Consider the following 20,752-nt stretch of genomic DNA (forward strand, 5'->3'; position numbering starts at 1 on the left):
TATTTTCCACACACACTTACACTTTAGTCTTGCTGATCAAGTTAGGATAACCTTTCTAACTTTGAAATTTCTGCTTAACAATGGTGTAAACAAAAGTATAAAAGTCATCCATTATGATATAAACTGCAATTCCTCCTTAAAACTACGTTTTATAATTCTAATATTAACTAAACCTTAAATTATCATGCAAGCACCATTATTTGTTAAGGGCTTTTCTCATATGGGTTATGTGTCAAATAGATTTAACCCCAGAAATGTAACATGATCTTATAAGTATTATGACTAAATTACAAGTTTTAAAGTAGACAGACATCAGAGTAAGGAGATCAAGCAATCATGGATTCAGGTTATGTACATTCTTACATACTCAGTAAAAGGGAAATTAATAGATTTTTCTCTATCAGGAGAAAATAACTGACTTAATTTCTGTTTTAATAACCGACATCGACTGACGAATTAAGTTGTATTTTTGTTTCATATGATGACAGTTACTAACCCATCCTCTGTAACAGATGCAAAATAAAACACTTAGCAGCTGTGAGGTGAACAGAAAAGCTGCTCTATTTAGTAGCCAATATCCACACTACAGGCCTTCCTCTAACACTGAGGCCATGTCTACATCTAAAATTTTGCAGCGCTGGTTGTTACAGCTGTATTAGTACAGCTGTATAGGGCCAGCGCTGCAGAGTGGCCACACTTACAGCAACCAGCGCTGCAAGTGGTGTTAGATGTGGCCACACTGCAGCACTGTTGGGCGGCTTCAAGGGGGGTTCGGGGAACGCGAGAGCAAACCGGGAAAGGAGACCAGCTTCGCCGCGGTTTGCTCTCGCGTTCCCCGAACCACCCTGCAAACCGCAGGGAAGGAGACCTGCTTGTTCGGGGAACGCGAGAGCAAACCGCGGCGAAGCTGGTCTCCTTTCCCGGTTTGCTCTCGCGTTCCCCGAACCACCCTGCAAACCGCAGGGAAGGAGACCTGCTTGTTCGGGGGTTCGGGGAACGAGAGAGCAAACCGGGAAAGGAGACCAGCTTCGCCGCGGTTTGCTCTCGCGTTCCCCGAACCACCCTGCAAACCGCAGGGAAGGAGACCTGCTTGCTCGGGGGTTCAGGGAACGAGAGAGCAAACCGGGAAAGGAGACCAGCTTCGCCGCGGTTTGCTCTCGCGTTCCCGGAACCACCCAGCAAACCGCAGGGAAGGAGACCTGCTTGCTCGGGGTTCGGGGAACGCGAGAGCAAGCCGGGGAAGGAGACCAGCTTGATTACCAGAGGCTTCCTCAGGTATGCTGGGATACCTGCTTATTCCACGGAGGTCAAGAAAAGCGCTGGTAAGTGTCTATACTTGATTACCAGCGCTGGATCACCAGCGCTGGATCCTCTACACCCGAGACAAAACGGGAGTACGGCCAGCGCTGCAAACAGGGAGTTGCAGCGCTGGTGGTGCCCTGCAGATGTGTACACCTCCTAAGTTGCAGCGCTGTAACTCCCTCACCAGCGCTGCAACTTTCTGATGTAGACAAGCCCTCAAACTCATTTTCTACTGCAGAATGATGAAAAGACACAGCACAGTATAAAACCACAGATTTAGGATTCAAAGATGCCCAAGGAAACACATTTTACAGGAACAATAAATTCTTATGAAGAGGAAAAAAGAGGCGCTGTAGGGGTTAAAACAAGTCACAGGTAAATTAGAGACAAGGGCTGAAAAAGCTGACAATCCTTTTAACAGAAAGAAGCCCTTAAGACTTAGAATAAGCTTCCTTAAAAAAATCTTCCCTGCATTTACCATTAAGTATTTTATTAAATTTAATAAACCCAATAAGGCACACACTGTACCACATTAATGCATACAATAGAACCCTTATTTTATGAACTAACTGGAGACTGAGTTCATAAAAATAAAAAAGTTAACATTGATCTGAAATTACAGCAGATATGGTGCACAAATTGCAGTGTGGACCTTACAATATGAAGAAATTAAATTTTACTGGCCCGTTTTCTGTTTTCCCAGGCTGACTGCCGATAGGGTTTTTCCTAGCTTGTGATAATGCACTAGGATAACAGCTTTACAAATTTCAAAGTGGTAGTCATGTTAGTCTGTATCAGCAAAAAGAATGAAGAGTTCTTGTGTTAGTCTAGTTAGAGACTAACAAATTTATTTGGGCATAAGCTTTTGCGGGCTAAAACCTACTTCATTGGATGCATGCAGTGGAAAATACAGTAGGAAGATATATATACACAGAGAACATGAAAAAATGGGTGTTGCCATACCAACTATGAGAGTAATGAATTAAGGAGGGCTATTACCAGCAGGAGAAAAAGAAAGTTTGTAGTGATAATCAGGATGGCCCATTTCCAACAGTTGACAAGAAGGTGTGAGTAACAGTAGGGGAAAAATTAGCATGGGGAAATAGTTCTACTTTGTGTAATGACCCATCCACTCCCAGTCTTTATTCAAGGCTAATTTAATGGTGTCCAGTTTGCAAATTAATTCCAATTCAACAGTTTCTCACTGAAGTCTGTTTTTGAAGTTTTTTTGTTGGAGTACTGCGACTTTTACATCTGTAATCGAGTGATCAGAGAAGTTGAAGTGTTCCTCCAACTGGTTTTTGAATGTTATAATTCTTGATGTCTGATTTGTATCTATTTATTCTTTTGCGTAGAGACTGTCCGGTTTGGCCAATGGACATGGCAGAGGGGCACTGCTGGCACATGATGGCATATATCACATTGGCAGATGTTCAGGTGAATGAGCCTCTGATGGTGTGGTTGATGTGATTAAGTCCTATGATGGCATCCCTTGAATAGATATGTGGACAGAGTTGGCAATGAGCTTTGTTGCAAGGATAGGTTCCTGGGTTAGTGTTTTTGTTGTGTGGTTGCTGGTGAGTATTTGCTTCAGGTTGGTGGGCTGTCTGTAAGCGAGGACTGGCCTGTCTCCCAAGGTCTGTGAGAGTGAGGGATCGTCCTTCAGGATAGGTTGTAGATCCCTGATGATGCGCTGGAGAGGTTTTAGTTGGGGGCTGAAGGTGAAGGCTAGTGGCATTCTGTTACTTTCTTTGTTAGGTCTGTCCTGGAGTAGGTGACTTCTGGGTACTCTTCCGGCTCTGTCAATCTGTTTCTTCACTTCAGCAGGTGGGTATTGTAGTTTAAGAACACTTGATAGAGATCTTGTAGGTATTTATCTCTGTCTGAGGGATTGGAGCAAACGCAGTTGTATCTTAGAGCTTGGCTGTAGACAATGGATGGCGTGATGTGGTCTGGATGAAAGCTGGAGGTATGCAGGTAAGTATAGTGGTCAGTAGGTTTTCGGTATAGGGTAGTGTTTACATGACCATCGTTTATTAGCACTGTAGTGTCCAGAAAGTGGCTCTCTCATGTGGACTGGTCCAGGCTGAGGTTGATGGTGGGATGGAAATTGTTGAAATCATGGTGGAGTTCCTCAAGGGCTTCTTTTCCATGGGTCCAGATGATGAAGATGTCATCAATGTAGCAAAAGCAGAGTAGGGGCATTAGGGGACGAGAGCTGAGGAAGTGTTGTTCTAAGTCAGCCATAAAAATGTTGGCATGCTGTGGGGCCACGCGGGTACCCATAGCAGTGCTGCTGACTTGAAGGTATACATTGTCCCCAAATGTGAAACAGTTGTGGGTGAGGACAAAGTCAAAGTCCAGCCACCAGGTTTGCTGTGACATTAAATCGGGGATACTGTTCCTGACAGCTTGAATGGAATGTTGGTGTAGAGGGCTTCTATATCCATAGTGGCCAGGATCATGTTTTCTGGGGAAAATGACCAACATACAGAGTGTCTAGAATAAGTGTGTCCACACAGAGAGTTAATCTTGAATAGCTACAGCACTTGAAATAAGGTAGCACTCTACTTATTCTGGAATAACTGCTCCATGTACACAAGCCCCTGTTCAAGATACTAATTAGCAAATGAAAATGTAATGATCTTCACCATACTTCATAGCAACTAATGTGGGTGCAGTCTATCTTTGTTGCATTAAAAGGCAGATATAGTAACATCAAAAACTAGAGACTGATAACTTTACACTTAAAACTCCCAAGAACTTAGTAAGGGGCAAGATACATTTTAAAACAAAGGGAGGTGTATTTTTTGCATTAAAGACAAACATACCCATAAAATACTTCACAAGCATCTCCCTTCACATCAATGCTCTGTGCTGCTTGCCTATAATACAAAATGTAGGGCAACCATAGGCGGCAAGTTATATGGGCCCATGGTGCCCATGCTCCACCAATATTCAGGAACATGGGCCCAGCTCCACCAATGTTTGGGGCTCCACTGTCAGCCAGGCCCGGTCCCCTGCCCACACACATCCCCAGCTCTGGCCCCAGCCTCAGCCCCCTTTCCTCTGTCCACTTAGCCCCTCCCAGAGACATGGCCTTGCTCCCATGTGGGGGGTGGGTCTTGGACCCGTTCTGGGCACCAGCAAAAATTATAGAAACCTGGCACTCATGAGGGCAACACTGTTCCAATTTCTTTGGATATGGTTTTCAAACAGAAAAGTATCACTGCATAGAATACTGAAGTGTCTATATCAAATGGTAGAGCATGATTCCCCAATCTCTAAAATGTTGCTGCCACTTCTAGTTAGTAAGTAGCTTTTATTGTTTTGTAGCCTCAATTTTCAGTGCCCCAGGCAAGCACTTAACTGATTTGTGAAAAACCTCCAATACCTAACATGGGCTTGTTAACATGCAGAATTCTTTCCCACTGCCATAGCAACACTGCATTAAATGTTGGAGGGGGTGTGGGGGGGGCGCCTCTACAAGAGGATGTTTAAAGTTTATGATATCAATACTATGTTATCTTAGATGTTTTAAACTAGAGAATTTCAGGATGCATACAGAAAGGATAACATACTGGAAATCTTATCAGGATTAAGTTTCAACATTTGTTACTCACCTACTAAAAAATTAAGTTTCCTGAAGGGTGGCACAGGTTAAGAGGAATTAAAATTCAGCCTACTCATTGACAGGACTTATTTTCTAGTGATTTTGTATGCATTAAGGATCTGATTTTTAGAAGTGTTGAGCATCTGCAGTTCCCACCAGCTTCTTCTGACCTCCTGGGTACTCACCATCTCTTAAAAATAATTTCCATATGCTTTCACAGATATCAGCAAAAAAACAGAGGAAGGCCAGTTTTCAATTGTGTTCACTAGTTTTTAAGATCGCTTTAAAATATGTATTTTTCAGTTTTAGAGATGGTGAGCACCCAGAAATCTTGTTTACTTCAGCTCAGGTGCTTTGTACGTCTAGAAAACAAAAACAAGGAGGCCTGGCACTAGTTTTGTAGAGAACTCAATAAATGAAGCACCAAATTAATGGACACCGTAAAAGACACTCGCCCTAACCCTTACCTGTAAAGTGTGCTTCTGTCAGATGCGCACTACCAATTAGGCAGAAAGAAAAAACTCAAATGTTTAGTGTGATGAGGAGAATCACAATGTTTTAAGAAGACTAAGAAAAGAATATGACTAAAGCATATTTAAGAGTAAAAATTTTCCCTCAGTGAAAGAGAAAGGAATGGGTGAATAAGAGATAGGGGAGAGAGGTAAGCTTCCAGGTAAGCATTAATGTAATGTATGTAATAACTCAGCTTCCAGGTAAGCATTAAAATATCCTAATTAAAATATTAAAATGCCCAGAAAAAGTATCATCAAGCTGAAGAGTTTTAAGAAGCAGTTCACAACAATCCTGGCTAAAAATATTATAGGGTATTGTACAGACTTGCCCAGGAGTAACACCACTGATATCTGAAAACTGCAGTAAACAACAGAGCCCTTTATTAGTATATGAAGAAAAGAATCAGAGTACAATTCTGCCTAAATTACATACAAAAAAATTAGGACAAGGTCAATGTTTCAAAGAACATTACTCAGAAGTTTGATCGTGTCAGAATTAAAGCTAGAAACCCTATTTCTGTCCTTTGACCACAGGCATGATAGTCTAATTATATGATTGCATGCTATTTGTTCTACTCCTGCCTCATTCTGTCTGCAGGACGAACAGTGAATGAGGCAGAGGGTCGCAAGAAGAGGAAGGATGTTTCCTTGTGTTTAAGGCATTGTACTGGAGGGTTCTATTCTTGGCTTTGCAACCCTGTCAGAAGGCTTCCCACTTATGTGCTTGCACTAAGGTTAAATAAGCAAATGCTGGCATTTTCAAACTTTTGAGTGCTTGACTTTGCAATATTAATGTTCTTTGGGCATATTTTTGTAAAAACACTTGCAAATGGCATAAATATCCAACTGAAAATAGAAAAATGCCATCATGAAGAATCACAGTAACTGCCCACACAGGCCGGAGCCCAGGACCTTTAAAAGCCACAGCACAGACCTCTAACACTTAAACTATATGATTACCTTGTAACAGAAATAGGCAGTTATCCTCTGGAGACCAGAAGGGGATTTAAGACACACACTTTGCCATTGCCTTAAAAGTATTTGATAGACAGAGGAATGAAGGGAATTGGGAATTCTGGATTCTATTTCTTCTGGAAAAGGGAGGGAAAGACAGCATTGCCAAACAAATAGCTTCACCATATTCATTCTCAAAGGTAGTATGATTAAGAATTGAATAAATCCTACTGGAGACCTGGAACCAGATTCTAATCCCTTCTACTACCCCTTCATAACATTCAAGATGTGTAAGGAGCTACAAGAAGAGAAAAGAGGCCCACAGAAAGAGTCCCTCAGCATAGAGTTGGCATACATACTGCTATCCTGCCCCTTCATCGTGGCCCCAGCATAGTAGTTTACTGGGAGCAGGAGTGGAAGCACCAGAGCATGGAGCACTTCAGTAATTCTGGACTGCAGCCACGCTCTCAGGCAGCCACATAAAGATGCTATAAAAGACAGCAACCTGAGTGATCCCCTTCCCCATTTCCCTTTTTATCCTCTGCCTTCCTGAATGTCAATGGCATGGCAGAAGCCACTCCTGTGTCATTCAGGACCTGCTACTTCACCAAAATAGGGCTGTGCTGTTCCAGAATGGGAAATCACAGGCAGTACATCATGTTGTGAGCTACACCTTATTGATTCTGTTTTAGCCTTTTAAAAACAGGGCATGTCAGTTTTAAAAAACTATTACTTTAACAAACTTATTTAGCTATGTTACTAACAATGATATAAATTAATAAGATCATTTTACAAATCCAATTTACTCTTCACTGTGCTTCTTGTTTACTCTCTGCATTAGTCTCAACTCTTGGAAAAAAAATCAAATCAATTTCATTTCTGTTAATAATCAATTTCAGCTTCAGTGCTGCTGTGATGGGGTATCACACCTTACAGGTGAATGTTTATTTGTTTAAAATTGTTCTCTATTGAGTTATTTTAAAATGGACAGGGGAGCATTTCTACAGTTTTAGAAAAGCTTGTTCTTACAAAAATTAAATATGGGAACAAATGCAAGTTGACAATATTCCTTTCATTGTTTTAAACAGAGAAATATTTGGCTTTTCAAAATACGCATACACTAATTAGGAATTTGGGGTGGAACCTTGTAAAGGGTGAGGAACACATCATCTGTTTTTACTTCTATGCATTTATTCTTATCTTTGAAGGCCTCCTTCATCTCCTTTCTTTAACTAAAATAAATGATATTTCAAATTCTGGTACTGTTTGTGACGTTCTTCTGTGACATACATTGGGATCCTATTATTTGGTCATTTGCATTGCTCACCGAACTGAAGTCTGTGCTTGTCAGAAGGGAAGAACCTAACCACTTACATTTCTGTGGCATCATATCACTAATCACTTTATTCAAATGCTATGTTGTCAAAAGCAATACATTCTTACAGAAGAGGCACTAAAATGACAACACATGGACTTTTTCCCTTTCAAGTTAACACAAAGATCATGAGATGAAACAATACAGTTGTAATGTCAACTTGTGTTAAACTCTAACGATATTTTAAAATAAATCTTCAAAAGCAAGTACATCTGAGATAAACCTCTGTGGCACAAAAAGTGTTCTGTCAGTGCTAGGAAGCAGGATATAGTTAAGACATCTGTGGTTTTTGGTCTATCTGCCTATAAGGGAATTAGGTCCCAAACTACTGAGCTTAAGTGCAGCTTTTTCAAGCTTGCTATACACTTATTTAATCTATTTTTAATGAATCTGTGGTGGCACTATGAACCAGTGGAATAGAAGCTTTTAATGTTCATGTGTTCTTTTCTATTTTCGCATAACTGATAGAATCTATAAATACAATGATCATGATTTATTACTTTGGGAATTACTTTTTTTTTTCCCCTTCTTCCACGTTACTTGGATTGAGTTGGGATTTTATTCAGGACTACAATTATATGCAGGAAACCACTACTGAACTAAAGGTGTTTTTCATAGTGAACTGCAGTATTTAGAACACTTAAATGTATGTTCCTCCCTTCAAGAACATACTTGAAGAAACTGATATTAATTCTTGTCTACCTTAAAGGAGGCCAACAGTAGAAATAAAATAGTATCCAAGCCACCATTTTTATAGCTGATAAACTGAAATAATGGACCAACAATACAGAATCTGGGGGTCATAGTGGATCACAAGCTAAATATGAGTGAACAGTGTAACACGGTTGCAAAAAAAGCAAACACCGTTTTGGGATATAGTAGCAGGAATGTTTTAAGTAAGACACAAGAAGTAATTGTTCCACTCCACTCTGCACTGATGAGGACTCAGCTGGAGTATTGTGTCCAATTCTGGGTACCACATTTCAGGAAAAACATGGACAACTTGGAGAAAGCCCAGAGAAGAGCAACAAAAATGATTAAAGGTCTAGAAAACATGACCTATGAGGGAAGATTGAAAACACTTGGTTTGTTTAGCCTGGAGAAGAGAAGACTCAGAAGGAACACCACAGTTTTCAAGTATATAAAAGGTTGTTACAAGAAGGAGGGAGAAAAAATTTTTTCCTTTAAACCTCTGAGGATAGAACAAGCAGCAATGGGATTAAATTGCAGCAAGGGCTATTTAGGTTGGACATCAGGAAAACCTTCCTGTCAGGGTAGTTAAGCATTGGAATAAATTGCGTAGGGAGGTTGTAGAATCTCTATTATTGGAGATTTTTTTAAGATCAGGTTAGACAAACACCTGACAGGGATGACCTAGAATCTAGATAATTGCTTAGTCCCCTGCACTTAAGCATGGGTGCCAGGTTTCTATATCTTTTACTGGTGCCCAGAATGGGTCCAAGTCCCACCCCCCACATGGGAGCAAGGCCATGTCTCTGGGAGGGGCTAGGTGGACAGAGGTAAGGGGGCTGAGGCTGGGGCCACAGCTGGGGATGTGTGTGAGCAGGGAACCGGGCCTGGCTGACAGTGCCCCAGGAGCCCCAAACATTGGTGGAGCTGAGCCCATGTTCCTGAATATTGGTAGAGCATGGGCACCATGGGCCCATGTAACTTGTCACCTATGCACTTAAGGTAGGACTGAGCTAGATGATCTCTTGAGATTCCTTAGGGCACGTCTACACTACCTGCCGGATCGGCGGGTAGCGATCGATCTATTGGGAATCGATTTATAGTGTGTAGTGCAGACACAATAAATCGATCCCTGATCGCTCTCCCATCGACTGCTGACTCCAGCTCCGCAAGAGGCAGAAGCAAAATCGACGGGGGAGCCGTGGCAATCAACCCCGCGCTGTGAGGACACGAGGTTAAGTCGAACTAAGATACGTCAACTTCAGCTATGCTATTCTCGTAGCTGCAGTTGTGTATCTTAGGTCGACCACCCCACTTCTCTCAGGGTAGATCAGGCCTTACAGTCTTACAATTATGAGAATGGTAGGTAAGGATTAGATGAATTCAAGACCAAAAAATGTCATCTTGGTCTCTATACTGATAAAATGTGTTTAAAGCCCTCCCTAGATCTAGAGGCTGGTCTTTTTTACAGATCCTTCTTGATAAAGACATACAGCATTTTCATGTTCCCAGTGGCATATATCAACAAAAGCCACTGGGAGATATGGGCCAGCAATTTTTAATCACCAACTGCTTCTTCTTAAGCTAATGTCTTGAGTCAAAAACTTGTTCTCTTCTTATCCAATACTGGATAAATGAAAAGGAGAACCAAAGTGATTCATATTTTGCTATGCTACTCTTATGCAGGATAGCTGTTTTATAAATAAGCTATTCCACCTATTACTCTCAGTTGCTTGATAAGTAAGCTTTTCTAGCATGCTGTGCTAAAGATTTCTCTCCTTCCTCAGGAAAGGTATCTGGACATCACTGCAAACAGATCAATGAAGATTTCTGCTTCGTGTGAGGCTGTGGTAAAAAAAGCGAATAAAATGTTAAGCAGCACGAAGAATGGGATTGTGATAAATACTACAATTAAAATGCTTTTTCTACATCAGTGGTGGAGTCTCATCTGCAATACTGGGTATATTACTCCCATTTTAAATAGGATACAACAGAACTAGAGTGGGTTTAAGTAAAGAGCAACATGAGTCAAGGATATGGAAACTCTTCATATGAAGCAAGGATGAAATGTTGGGACTGTTGACCTTAGAAAAGGAGATAATTAAGAGAAGACAAGATAAAAGTATGTAAAATAAAGAATGGCATAAAGAAAGCGAATCAGGAGCTTCTGTTCTCCCTGTCTCATAACACAAGAACAAGGGGACATTCAATGAAATTAATAGGTGGGATATTCAAATACAATTCAAGGAATTACCATGGAATTCATTGCCGTGGGAAGCTGAGGCCAAGAACTAACAAGATTCAAGAAGAGATGTCAATATCAAGAATATCGAGAATTTATCATAATTGAAGATAAAGATTGTGTGGAAGGGATATTATGCTTCATGGCTTAAATCAATTTGGAATTATGACGAGATCTAATATAGGGGCAGAATATTCCTGAAGTACCTAGTGTGGGATTTTTATACCTACCCCTAAAGCACCTGGTACTGGCCACTGTCAGAGAGACAGTACTAGAATAGATGGACATTAGGTCCAATAAATATGGCAGTTCCTGTGTGCTATCCACATTCATTGAAACATGCTTAACCCAGGGGGAATCTGCAGGGTATATTTGCATATTTAGACCAGCACAAAATTTCATACCACTTTATGTGATGCTTTTATGTCACTTACATTAAAACTCTATACATATTATAGTTTCTTTACTATTTTTTTGGTATAAATTAAATACACTGTCCCTTGTCTTAGAAATACAAGATCACTTCTCTGCAGGGCAGATTAATTTAAATCAAAGCAACAAAATCACCAACATAATCCTGATTTAAATCAGAAATTAGGAAGCCTATATTTAAATAAATAATTTCAATCTTGTTTTGCAATTGCACTTTTAGTTATTCCTCCAAAGAATGGTTGATTCTCATTGGTTGGAAACCATTAAAATATACTTATTTGTAACTAAATATAACACTTCTGCTAAATTTGGACTTTTGTTGGGGGGGGGGGAGAGCACTAACCAGGAGGATAAAGGTATACAAGTGTAATGTCAGTAATTATATATTTTAACTTAATTTATCCAGTCTCAATTTTTACATTTTTATGTTAGAAAATGGTGAATGATGCATTTCGTATTTACTAGATGATTAATATTTTACTTCTGATTTCTGTTAAATTTTAGCTGAATGGAAATACAGATTAAATTACAAATGCACAAAACCAGCATATTTTTATTAAATGAAACTACCTTAAATGTGCTGGATACATAAGAAAAAAAAAGTTTATCAAACAATGTTATATATAATGCTGATTTATTAAACAAAGGAAGGATTACTTGTAGTTAGTGAGCTGAATTGACTGTTTCTGGTCACAATGCCCTTCAAGACTGTAGAACTAGTAGACCTCATTCTATTAGAAATAGCCCGTACAAGTAAACGCAATCCTACTACTTGTTCAGCCAATCACGAAGACAAACAAGTTTGTTTACATTTACAGGGGATAATGCTACCCGCTTCTTATTTACATCACCTGAAAGTGAGAACAGGCACTGGCATGGCACTTTTGTGGCTTGCACTGCATTACGTACTAAATATACTAGACATTTGTATGTCCCTTCATACTTCAGCCACTATTCTAGAGGACATGTTTCCATGCTGATGCCACTCATTAAAAAAATAATGCATTAAATTTGTGACTGAACTCCTTGGGGGAGAATTGTATGTCTCCTGCTCTGTGGTTTTACCCACATTCTGCCATATATTTCGTGTTATGGCAGTCTCGGATGACGTCCCAGCACATTATTCAATTTAAGAACACTTTCACTGCAGATCTGACAAAATGCAAAGAAGGTACCAATAAGAGATTGCTAAAGACAGCTACAGCACTTGACTCAAGATTTAACAATCTGCTGTGCCTTCCAAAATCTGAGAGGGATGAGGTGTGGAACATGCTATCAGAGTCTTAAAAGAGCAACACTCAGATGCAGAAATTACAGAAACCAAACCACCAAAAAGGAAATCAACCTTTTGTTGGTGATATCTGACCCAGTGGATGAAAGTGAACATGTGTCAGTCCCCATTGCTTTGGACTGTTATCAAGCAGAACTAGTTATCAGCATGGAAGCATGTCCTTTAGAACGGTGGTTGAAGCAGACAGCTGCTGCTTAGTATTTTTGGTACTTGACTTAAAATAGATTATAATAAATTTAGACCTTAACATTTAAAAAAAAATTTAAAATAGCCTGTTACATTTAAAAATTCATTTTTAAAAAAAGTCTATTAATCTTTAATCCACTCTTATTCTCTTCCCTTTTTGCTTTCCATTTCAACACTGTGTTGTATTATTTTTTCATCACTTCCAGCATTAACTTTTCATACTTCTATCTCTGAATTCTCTTAATCCATTTACACTGACACTGGCTCTCCCTAATGAATTCTCTCTCCATGTCCAATTCCAGATTATCACAATAAACTAGGCAGAGAAGTTCTCCATCCTGCCTTTATAAGCAGGAAAATAACAAACAGTATCATATGTTGTGAAATTACAATTTTTAAATTTACTTGATATTCTCTCAGTCTAAACATTTCCAGTTTACAATTTAATTTTAAAACTCAGAGTTCACTTTGTTAAGTAAATGGATAAATCTCCACACACTTATACATATAAATTTCAGTAGCACAGCAGAGATGCATGGACACAGACAGTAATTATATGCAGAACAGACAAACAGCATATACACAGATATCTGTCACAATGAAGAACTAACCTGCATATACCTTTATAGATATGCAGAAAATGACTAAAGGACAAATTAAAGACAACCTGCAAAATGATGCTTCAGTCATGCAGACATAAATCATACATCTAACCTTTACTCATTAATAGTCCCCTCTGCGTGCGATCAGGACCAAAATTAATAAATTTCATTAATTTCCAAAATACATAATGAATGTCCCTACTATTCAGTTCAACTGTTAATGTAACACAAATCACCTTTTAAAACAACCAACTTTATTTAGTTTCTCCAAATAATGCTATTGACTCCAGTCCTACTGTGACATGCTAGAATAAATTTTTCTGTGATATCACAACAATCAAGGAATGCTGCTAAAGCTGACCCATAGTGTTTTTTCTTGACTTCTCAAATTATTATGTAACCTGAAAGTTCATTTGCCTTCAGAGTAATAGCTGGGACATAAAGCCAAATAAAGAGTATGAGAGTGCCAATAAAATTGGAATGACTCTCCAGAAATACAAAATCAAGTATGCCCCAGAAAGAAACAAGTTATAAAATGGCAGTGACAATCTAATTAGTGAACTCAGAAGGGACACCATCAATTTACATTTTTTAAAATCTCTCTCATTTTATATAATCTGTTTGTAGTACACGTAAGATGTATTAAGTGACAGAATTTTAGAAATCTAATTTTTTTTTCTATTTGGAGTGTTTGTCCAAGTTGCAAAGGTGCATTATATAAAAAGAAAGAAAGGAAGGAAGAAAGAAAAGAGACCAGTAGTTTCATTTCCAAGGTCAAGGTCTTATTAATCTAATCAGTCAATATTTTGGATGGAAATACAAGGGGATACTTAAAAACATTACTTCTATTGCAATTTTATTTTAAAGTTCTAGGAAAACATTTACATTTGTTTTAGATTCTGTATAACCTAATTTTATTTTTAAACATTTATTATTATTTTAGTCTAGTTTTGAGGGATACATCTAACCCAACATTTTTCCCTCCACACAGTGTTCCATGTGTATGTCTTGCAACTGGATAGCTCAGATCTGCCATGACATGACAGATTGATATACCTCTCTGATAACACTGTCTGTTCATTGTCAAAACTATGGACAGCAACATACCTCCATCATAAAAAAAATGAATGTAAACATAGTTAACAGGAGAAATATATGAATTGATAGTTAAAGGAAATGAGAAGGCTATATGAACACAAGATCACCTTTCATCCATAAGAATCTCAGAACAATTTACAAACCAGAGCCTAAATGTACAAGCCTACAATATGCACAAACGACCTCCAAAATTCAGATCAGGAGAAACAGTAAAGAGGGCTTACAGAATCAGGCACCACTTCTCTCACTGAAGGGCAACCTTATATATGAGATATATGGATATAATGAGAAAAATCTGCTAGTAGGATGTCACTTATTTTTGGACTAATGGGTCCCAAAACAGCACTGTATTACAAAATGAGTTTAATAATTTCATCCAAGTTTAGTGGTTATTTGTCCACATAAAAAAAATGCCACCTAATTTTAACTGTCATATGCAGTGTTGCTGTAGCTGTGCTGGTCTCAGGATATTATAGAGAGATGGTGGGTGAAGTTGGCCCAATAAAAGATATTACCTCACCCACCTTCTCTCTCTATTTAGTAGAAAGTTTATTCTGTTCAACAGAGGCCCAGTGGTGGAATTATTGAGGTGCTTCTGGTTAAGAATGGAGGTATATACAGGAGATGGTAAAACTTTGCAAGGTGCCTGTTCACGTTATGCATAGCTCAAACCAGCATTATTGGCTCACGTCCAAGAGCATCAAGAAAAATCTTCACTCTTCCACTATATCAAAATGACAAAAATGATTCAATGTTCTTTTTATTGTCCATCAGCCAAGTCAAACTGCCATGAAAATAGTCCCAGCCAGGCCCCGCACACACAAAAAATCTGCTTGTTCACCCTTTACCACAAAGATGAAAATTAAAACAAAAACTAAACAAAAAAACTACAACTATTTGCCCAACTACAAAAATACCTGTCCATAGTAAACAGAATTTTCTATGGGTGCCTTCTATACATTCATTTAAAAATACAAGAAGCAGTGACACCTGATATAGCTTTTAACTTTCACATCCTTTTATTTCACACGGACATCATTTACAGTAAGATGCAATATATTCTTAGATGAGATCAAACTAAACAAGCACATAGCTCAATCCTTTAGTCCTTCTGCATGAATGGGAGTTTTGCAAGCACGAAGACTAATGACCAAGCTTCAACCATAGTTCTCAGTTACTTACATTGCAACAAAATGTCTTTCCAAGTACCCGTATTTGCCTTTACTTGATGAGAAATTTGTAGATAAATACATTAAGGCAATAATGTTCTCTCCTCTGTTGCTATGTGAAAGATGCACACAAACAGGTGAAATGGTAAAACTTTAAGTGCTGTCAACCCACAAAGTAAATAAAATGAAAAAGTTAGAGGTTGTTTTAAATTTTTCAGTTATAGTAATTTTGAGTGTTTTTACCTACTATGATTGTAGGTAAAAAAGCTGTTCACACAGAAAAATGATCTTTAAGTTGACAGTGCCTTGTAAGTTTTTACATTAATCTGTTTACATTCAAGCATACAGAAAAAATAAAAATGGACCCAAGTGAAATACCATAAGCAAAATTTCACCCCTCATTTCTGATAAAGTGTTGAAGTCACTCAAACATCATTCTGCTGGTCTGTTAACAACAAAACTCCCCCAATCCCTCCAAAAAGCATCCATCACATATTTGTTAAATATATTGTTTGGATAGTTTATCAACACTGTACATAAGCATTTTAACACAGCAACCCACTCAGTATTTCTAACAAGGGGTTCAGGTAACCAGATTCAATTTGTTTTGTGGCTGGGTAACTAGAATCCAACAACTAAGTGTCCTGGAATATTTATTTTTTTTTAATTGGGATGCTCAAAATTTTTTAAACAGACTAATTAAAAATATAATTTCTCATACAGCATCCTCTACATTGGTTCAATTTTCTCTTTAAAAAATATTCTGCTTCTTTGATATTTAAAAGGTCTTTTCAGCAAGAGAAAAAAAAAAGACTGTCTAAATAGGAAAGTGCTGTAAAAATTCACAAAAAGAGAAAAATATTTCCTTTCCACTGACTTCTCAATTTTAACCATCTGAGGCATTTGTTAACAGAATATACGGCATTATCTGAGATGTGATTTTCAAGCCAATATCATCTCATTAAGGTTAGACTTATTAGAAACACTAGCATCTGATATTCCTTGGTATAGAAATAAACAGTAGTGTTATACCAATATCATAAAAAGTAATTTCAATTGTTTATTGCTATGGGAATTGGCAAAATGGTTAATATTTTGTCTTGAAAGCAATGCAACAAAATGCACTGGTGAATTTGTTTTTTCAGTATTTTATTTCTAATTCACTGTTTCTAAAGATGAAATTACTCTAATTAACTTCTTAATACTCCTTTCCTTAATACATTTTGAAATTTAATAAAGAATTTTATTTGAAAAACAAAAACAAAGAAAACCAGCAACAAAAAGTACAGGTTTCTCCAGGCTCACTAGCAATAAGCAGTCTCTCCCCCATTGCACTCTGACATAAACCTCTAGTCTCTCCTCTTGTCTATGCAGATCTAATCTGCAAGTCTGTTTAACACAGTGTACTGCACAGTGAATGGACAGCCAGGTATTTTATGAATGGAGTAGATCACGTGCTTCCAGCACCTCCCCGAGCTGATATTTCCCACATAACTCTGTCAACAAGCAATTTAAAAAAAAAAAATACAAGTAGACCTGAAAATCCTAACGTTCAAAGCTTCCTACAATAACCAGTCCGTTGACGTGCCGGAAAAGGCCTATACAATTTGCCCGGCAGGTCTTGTTGAATGTCAACGGTGATGGTGGTTTATTTTTTTTATTTTTTTATGAATGGAGATTGTGGTATGCAAATTAGAACGATTCACAAAAAAGAAAACATGGCGACTGCTTCTGCCTCGTTACACTGATACTGAAGCAAATTCACCTTCTAAACCACCTCAGTGTAATGCTTCGTGCTTTACAGACTGGAGCTCTGGATTTCTCAAAACTCTGGTTATCCAACTTTGAAAATATAGTCAATGTTTTACAAAGAAAAATGCTTTTCCTTAAGGAGGTACATCTTAAGGAATGAAGGTTTTATTTAGAGGAATGCAAGCAAATGACAATCTGCCTCCTACTGCCAATGAGATTTTTGTCAAATAAATTAACTCGCTTTTTAAAATTTTTTTTAAAAAAGCACACGACGGTTATTTTCCATCACCAAGAGTTGTCTCTGCACTATGACGAGCCACATCACTAGTAAAAGAAATTACAGCAAATGACTAAATTGCAAATCATTATTCTGGAAAGGATTACAGTCTGTAGCAGTCGGAGCCAACAGTAACCCTTACGCACTTTATACTCGTAAATGTTTCTGATAAAGACTAAGATCAACCTACCGCAAAACACGTTGCACTTCTGTTTTTGAACGACATAAGACATATTTACTAGATTATTATTTCTTCCCCTCTATCCAAAATGTAAGTATCACAGACTAAATGCAGTAAGACATATCTAAAAACTACGAGGCCGAATTATTTCATCCAAGATAGCTACATTAAAATTTAAGAGACTTGCTTTCCCCTTAAAAAAGAAGTCCCAACAGCTCACTTAAAAAAACAAAAAAATAGTTTTAGGGGAAGATTTAAACTTTATTTACATTGACTGACTCATCCAATTAAAATTCAGGAGCAGTTTCCTGCAGGATGAAGCTCCCACACACTAGTTTCCATGTGGAACATCTACGAGATAAGATTTGATCCCAGGCGGCGTGTGGAGGAGTGGGGTGCACTGTTGGTATCTGTTTGGACATTAAACCCCCACCGTTCCCCAACTTCAACACACGCCGCCGCCGCCACTACCTGGCCACTTTTCTGTCATGCTGTAATTGCATGGCACTTTCATGGAGACTGGCTCCCCATCTTTATGAAATAAGCTCCTAAAACACAAGAAGAGACCCTCAGGGTTTCTATACATGTACGCACATATGCGCAATATAAACATACACACGGACACAGATCCAAAAAGCTAGAGCAATGCAGCGAGGTAATGCCAAAATGTAAAGGCAGCGGAGCCAGGAAATAGAGGAATCCGAAGAAGAGGAATAATATTTGCTTACTCGTTGTTAGAAGTCGCCGTCTCTTCGCTCATTTTCTCCTCACCGTGATCCGACACCGAGATGGAGCAGCAGCACCGACGCAGCCAGGGCGCAGCAGGAACTCACCAGAAACCTCACCATTGTTAACCCCCAGCTCTGCCTCCTCAATGAGAATCGCTCTCAAGGCTGCAGGGGCAGGGGGCGAGCCTTTTATCCGAGAGCCGCAAGGACTTTGCTGTCCGGCGCTGGAGCGCAGCCCCCTGCCTCAGCGAGGCTGGTAGCCGCAGCCCCTCTGGTCTTTAACGGGAACAGGCTGGCGCTGGTGGAAGAGGAAGGTTCCTAGCTGCAGCGAACTCCACGCCGCCGTCCTCCTGCTGCAGCTCATCTCCCGATGCAGCTCCCTTCAGTGCCCTCCTCCTCGCCGAGCGCGCTCTCCCCTCGCAGCGCGCCCCGGGCCAGCAGGGAGGGGAGCCGCCGCGGCAGAAATTCCTCCGAACAGCAGCGGCTGCGATCCGAGGGGGAAGGAAGGGGCGGGGGGCAAATCACCCACCCCTCCCTAGCGAGCAACAGCCCCAAGCAGGGAAGAAGCCGGGGGATGGGGGTGGAGCGGGGAGGCGCTGTGAGGCAGCCGGGGGGGGATGGGGCGGCGGGATGCGTCACGGCTGTTTGTGCGAGGAGAGGGGGAATGGGGGGAAGGAGCCAGCGGGCGTCCCGCGGGGGGGGGCAGAAGGCAGAAGCCCCCAGCCGGAGCCGGCGATAAGTTCAGCAGCCGCGCTCCGTCCCCAGCAGCACCAACTCCATTAGCCGTAGCCCCGCGCTGTCCTCCTACCGCCTCCTCGCAGGAAAACTGGGCGGAAGCGTTGACTTCAGGCTCCTTCCGCCTCCACAGCTTGATTCCAACTAACCAGGGGAGATGGGGGCTGCAGAGAAAATAATCCCCTCGGGCCCCCCTCCCACGCCCGCCGCTGGGGAGGCCTGCAGTGCCTCCAAGGGCAAGCTAGTTTCCTGAAAGTAGTTCCTTCCCTTCCACTCACTTTCCAAGGAGTTGTCAGTGTTACACACACTCGCAGAGGCGCGGAGGGATCTATAAAGCAGTGCAAGCGACCCCCTCTCCCTTCTGTGTGTGTGTGTGTGTGTGTGTGCGCGCGTGCGAGAGAGCGAGAGCCTGTGGCTGTATGTATGTGAGGGAGAACTGAAGAGAGTTAGCAAGCGAGCTAGAGCTGCTGCAATGTTTGGGAGGGTGAGGGCCCAGAGAGGCTGCAGGGCTGAAAGGCAACCCTTGCACTGTGCAGGCAACTCGCTTCCCATACTGCAAAGTTGGATCGGCCGGTGCTGTTCCCTTCCTATAAGGGCTGGAGTCGTTGGCAGGCAGGGAGGCTGCCCTGGTGCAGCACAAAGCGTGTACATGGCACACACTCATCTGTTACTCTGCTGATAAAGTGGGCTTTGCTGCCACACTGCAAGGGGGCGGACCGGGTTAATGCACGCAGCGCTAGTGCTGAGGTTTCATTGCTGCATCACAAAACATTGCACGGTATTCACCGAGTGCTGCTGGGTTAAACTGCATTTGCTTCTATTCACGAAGGAGGGACTGGTTAATCTACAAAGAGCCTGCTCCCATGGAAGGCAATGGGATTTTTGCCGTTGAGTTCAGTGGGAACAGGATGCTGCTCTGGTTACATGCCAATAGCTGCTGCAGAACATGCTTATTGCGTGCATTAATCTTCTTGCCAATGCAAGGAATCAATATACTTTCTGTAAGCCTGAGCCAATACTTTTCTGTCTATTCAGTCCATTTTTTAATGCATGGATTTGTTTCTGACATGCTTGGAAGGGGTATGTTAATAAGCACGAGGTGTAAGATTGCAGACATGGAGGAATGCGAGAAGGGATAGTGTTTGCCGTCAGGTTGTTGAAGCGTGGCCTGACACACTTCAAACAAATGCCTCTCCTTCTACAGTACACGTAGGAGGCCCGTGACTGCAATTTATCATTACTATCAGAGTTCGCATAGACACATGCAAAGTGTTTTTAGTTAATCGAATATTTCCTCGTTAAACTCTCCTATAGAGTTGACAGGCGTCTTTACCAATGTGGATGCACCTCTGGGATATCAGCAACAACAGCACCAAAGTCTCTTTGTTTTGTCCTGTGGAGAGGAGGAGGAGATTAGAAAAGGACAGAACAGAATGGTTAGTGGATTATGTTTTCAGTGTGTCCTCCTCTATGTAATTCCTTATTGGTGCTGCTTTTAGGAACAAGGATAGAATGGAAAATCTAGAAACATGGTTAATTTTTTTAAGATGTGCTATGCTTGCCTTTAATTTATCCAGTTTAAATCCTTGTGGATGCACTATCCATAAAATGCA

General features: G+C 40.3%; 1 protein-coding gene across 1 annotated transcript in view; it reads right to left on the bottom strand.

Moving 5' to 3' along the window:
- The window catches only part of SPRED1 (sprouty related EVH1 domain containing 1), a 117,109-nt gene extending 97,763 nt beyond the window's left edge, over nucleotides 1–19,346 (bottom strand). The window contains exon 1 of the mRNA XM_050954855.1: nucleotides 18,405–19,346. Coding sequence (XP_050810812.1) covers nucleotides 18,405–18,436 — 32 coding nt within the window. The 5' untranslated portion in view covers nucleotides 18,437–19,346. The remainder of the gene's footprint in view (nucleotides 1–18,404) is intronic.
- Between the last annotated feature and the right edge of the window lie 1,406 nt (nucleotides 19,347–20,752).

This window comes from Gopherus flavomarginatus, chromosome 5 (genome assembly GCF_025201925.1).
Source record: "Gopherus flavomarginatus isolate rGopFla2 chromosome 5, rGopFla2.mat.asm, whole genome shotgun sequence".
NCBI lineage: Eukaryota > Metazoa > Chordata > Testudines > Testudinidae > Gopherus > Gopherus flavomarginatus.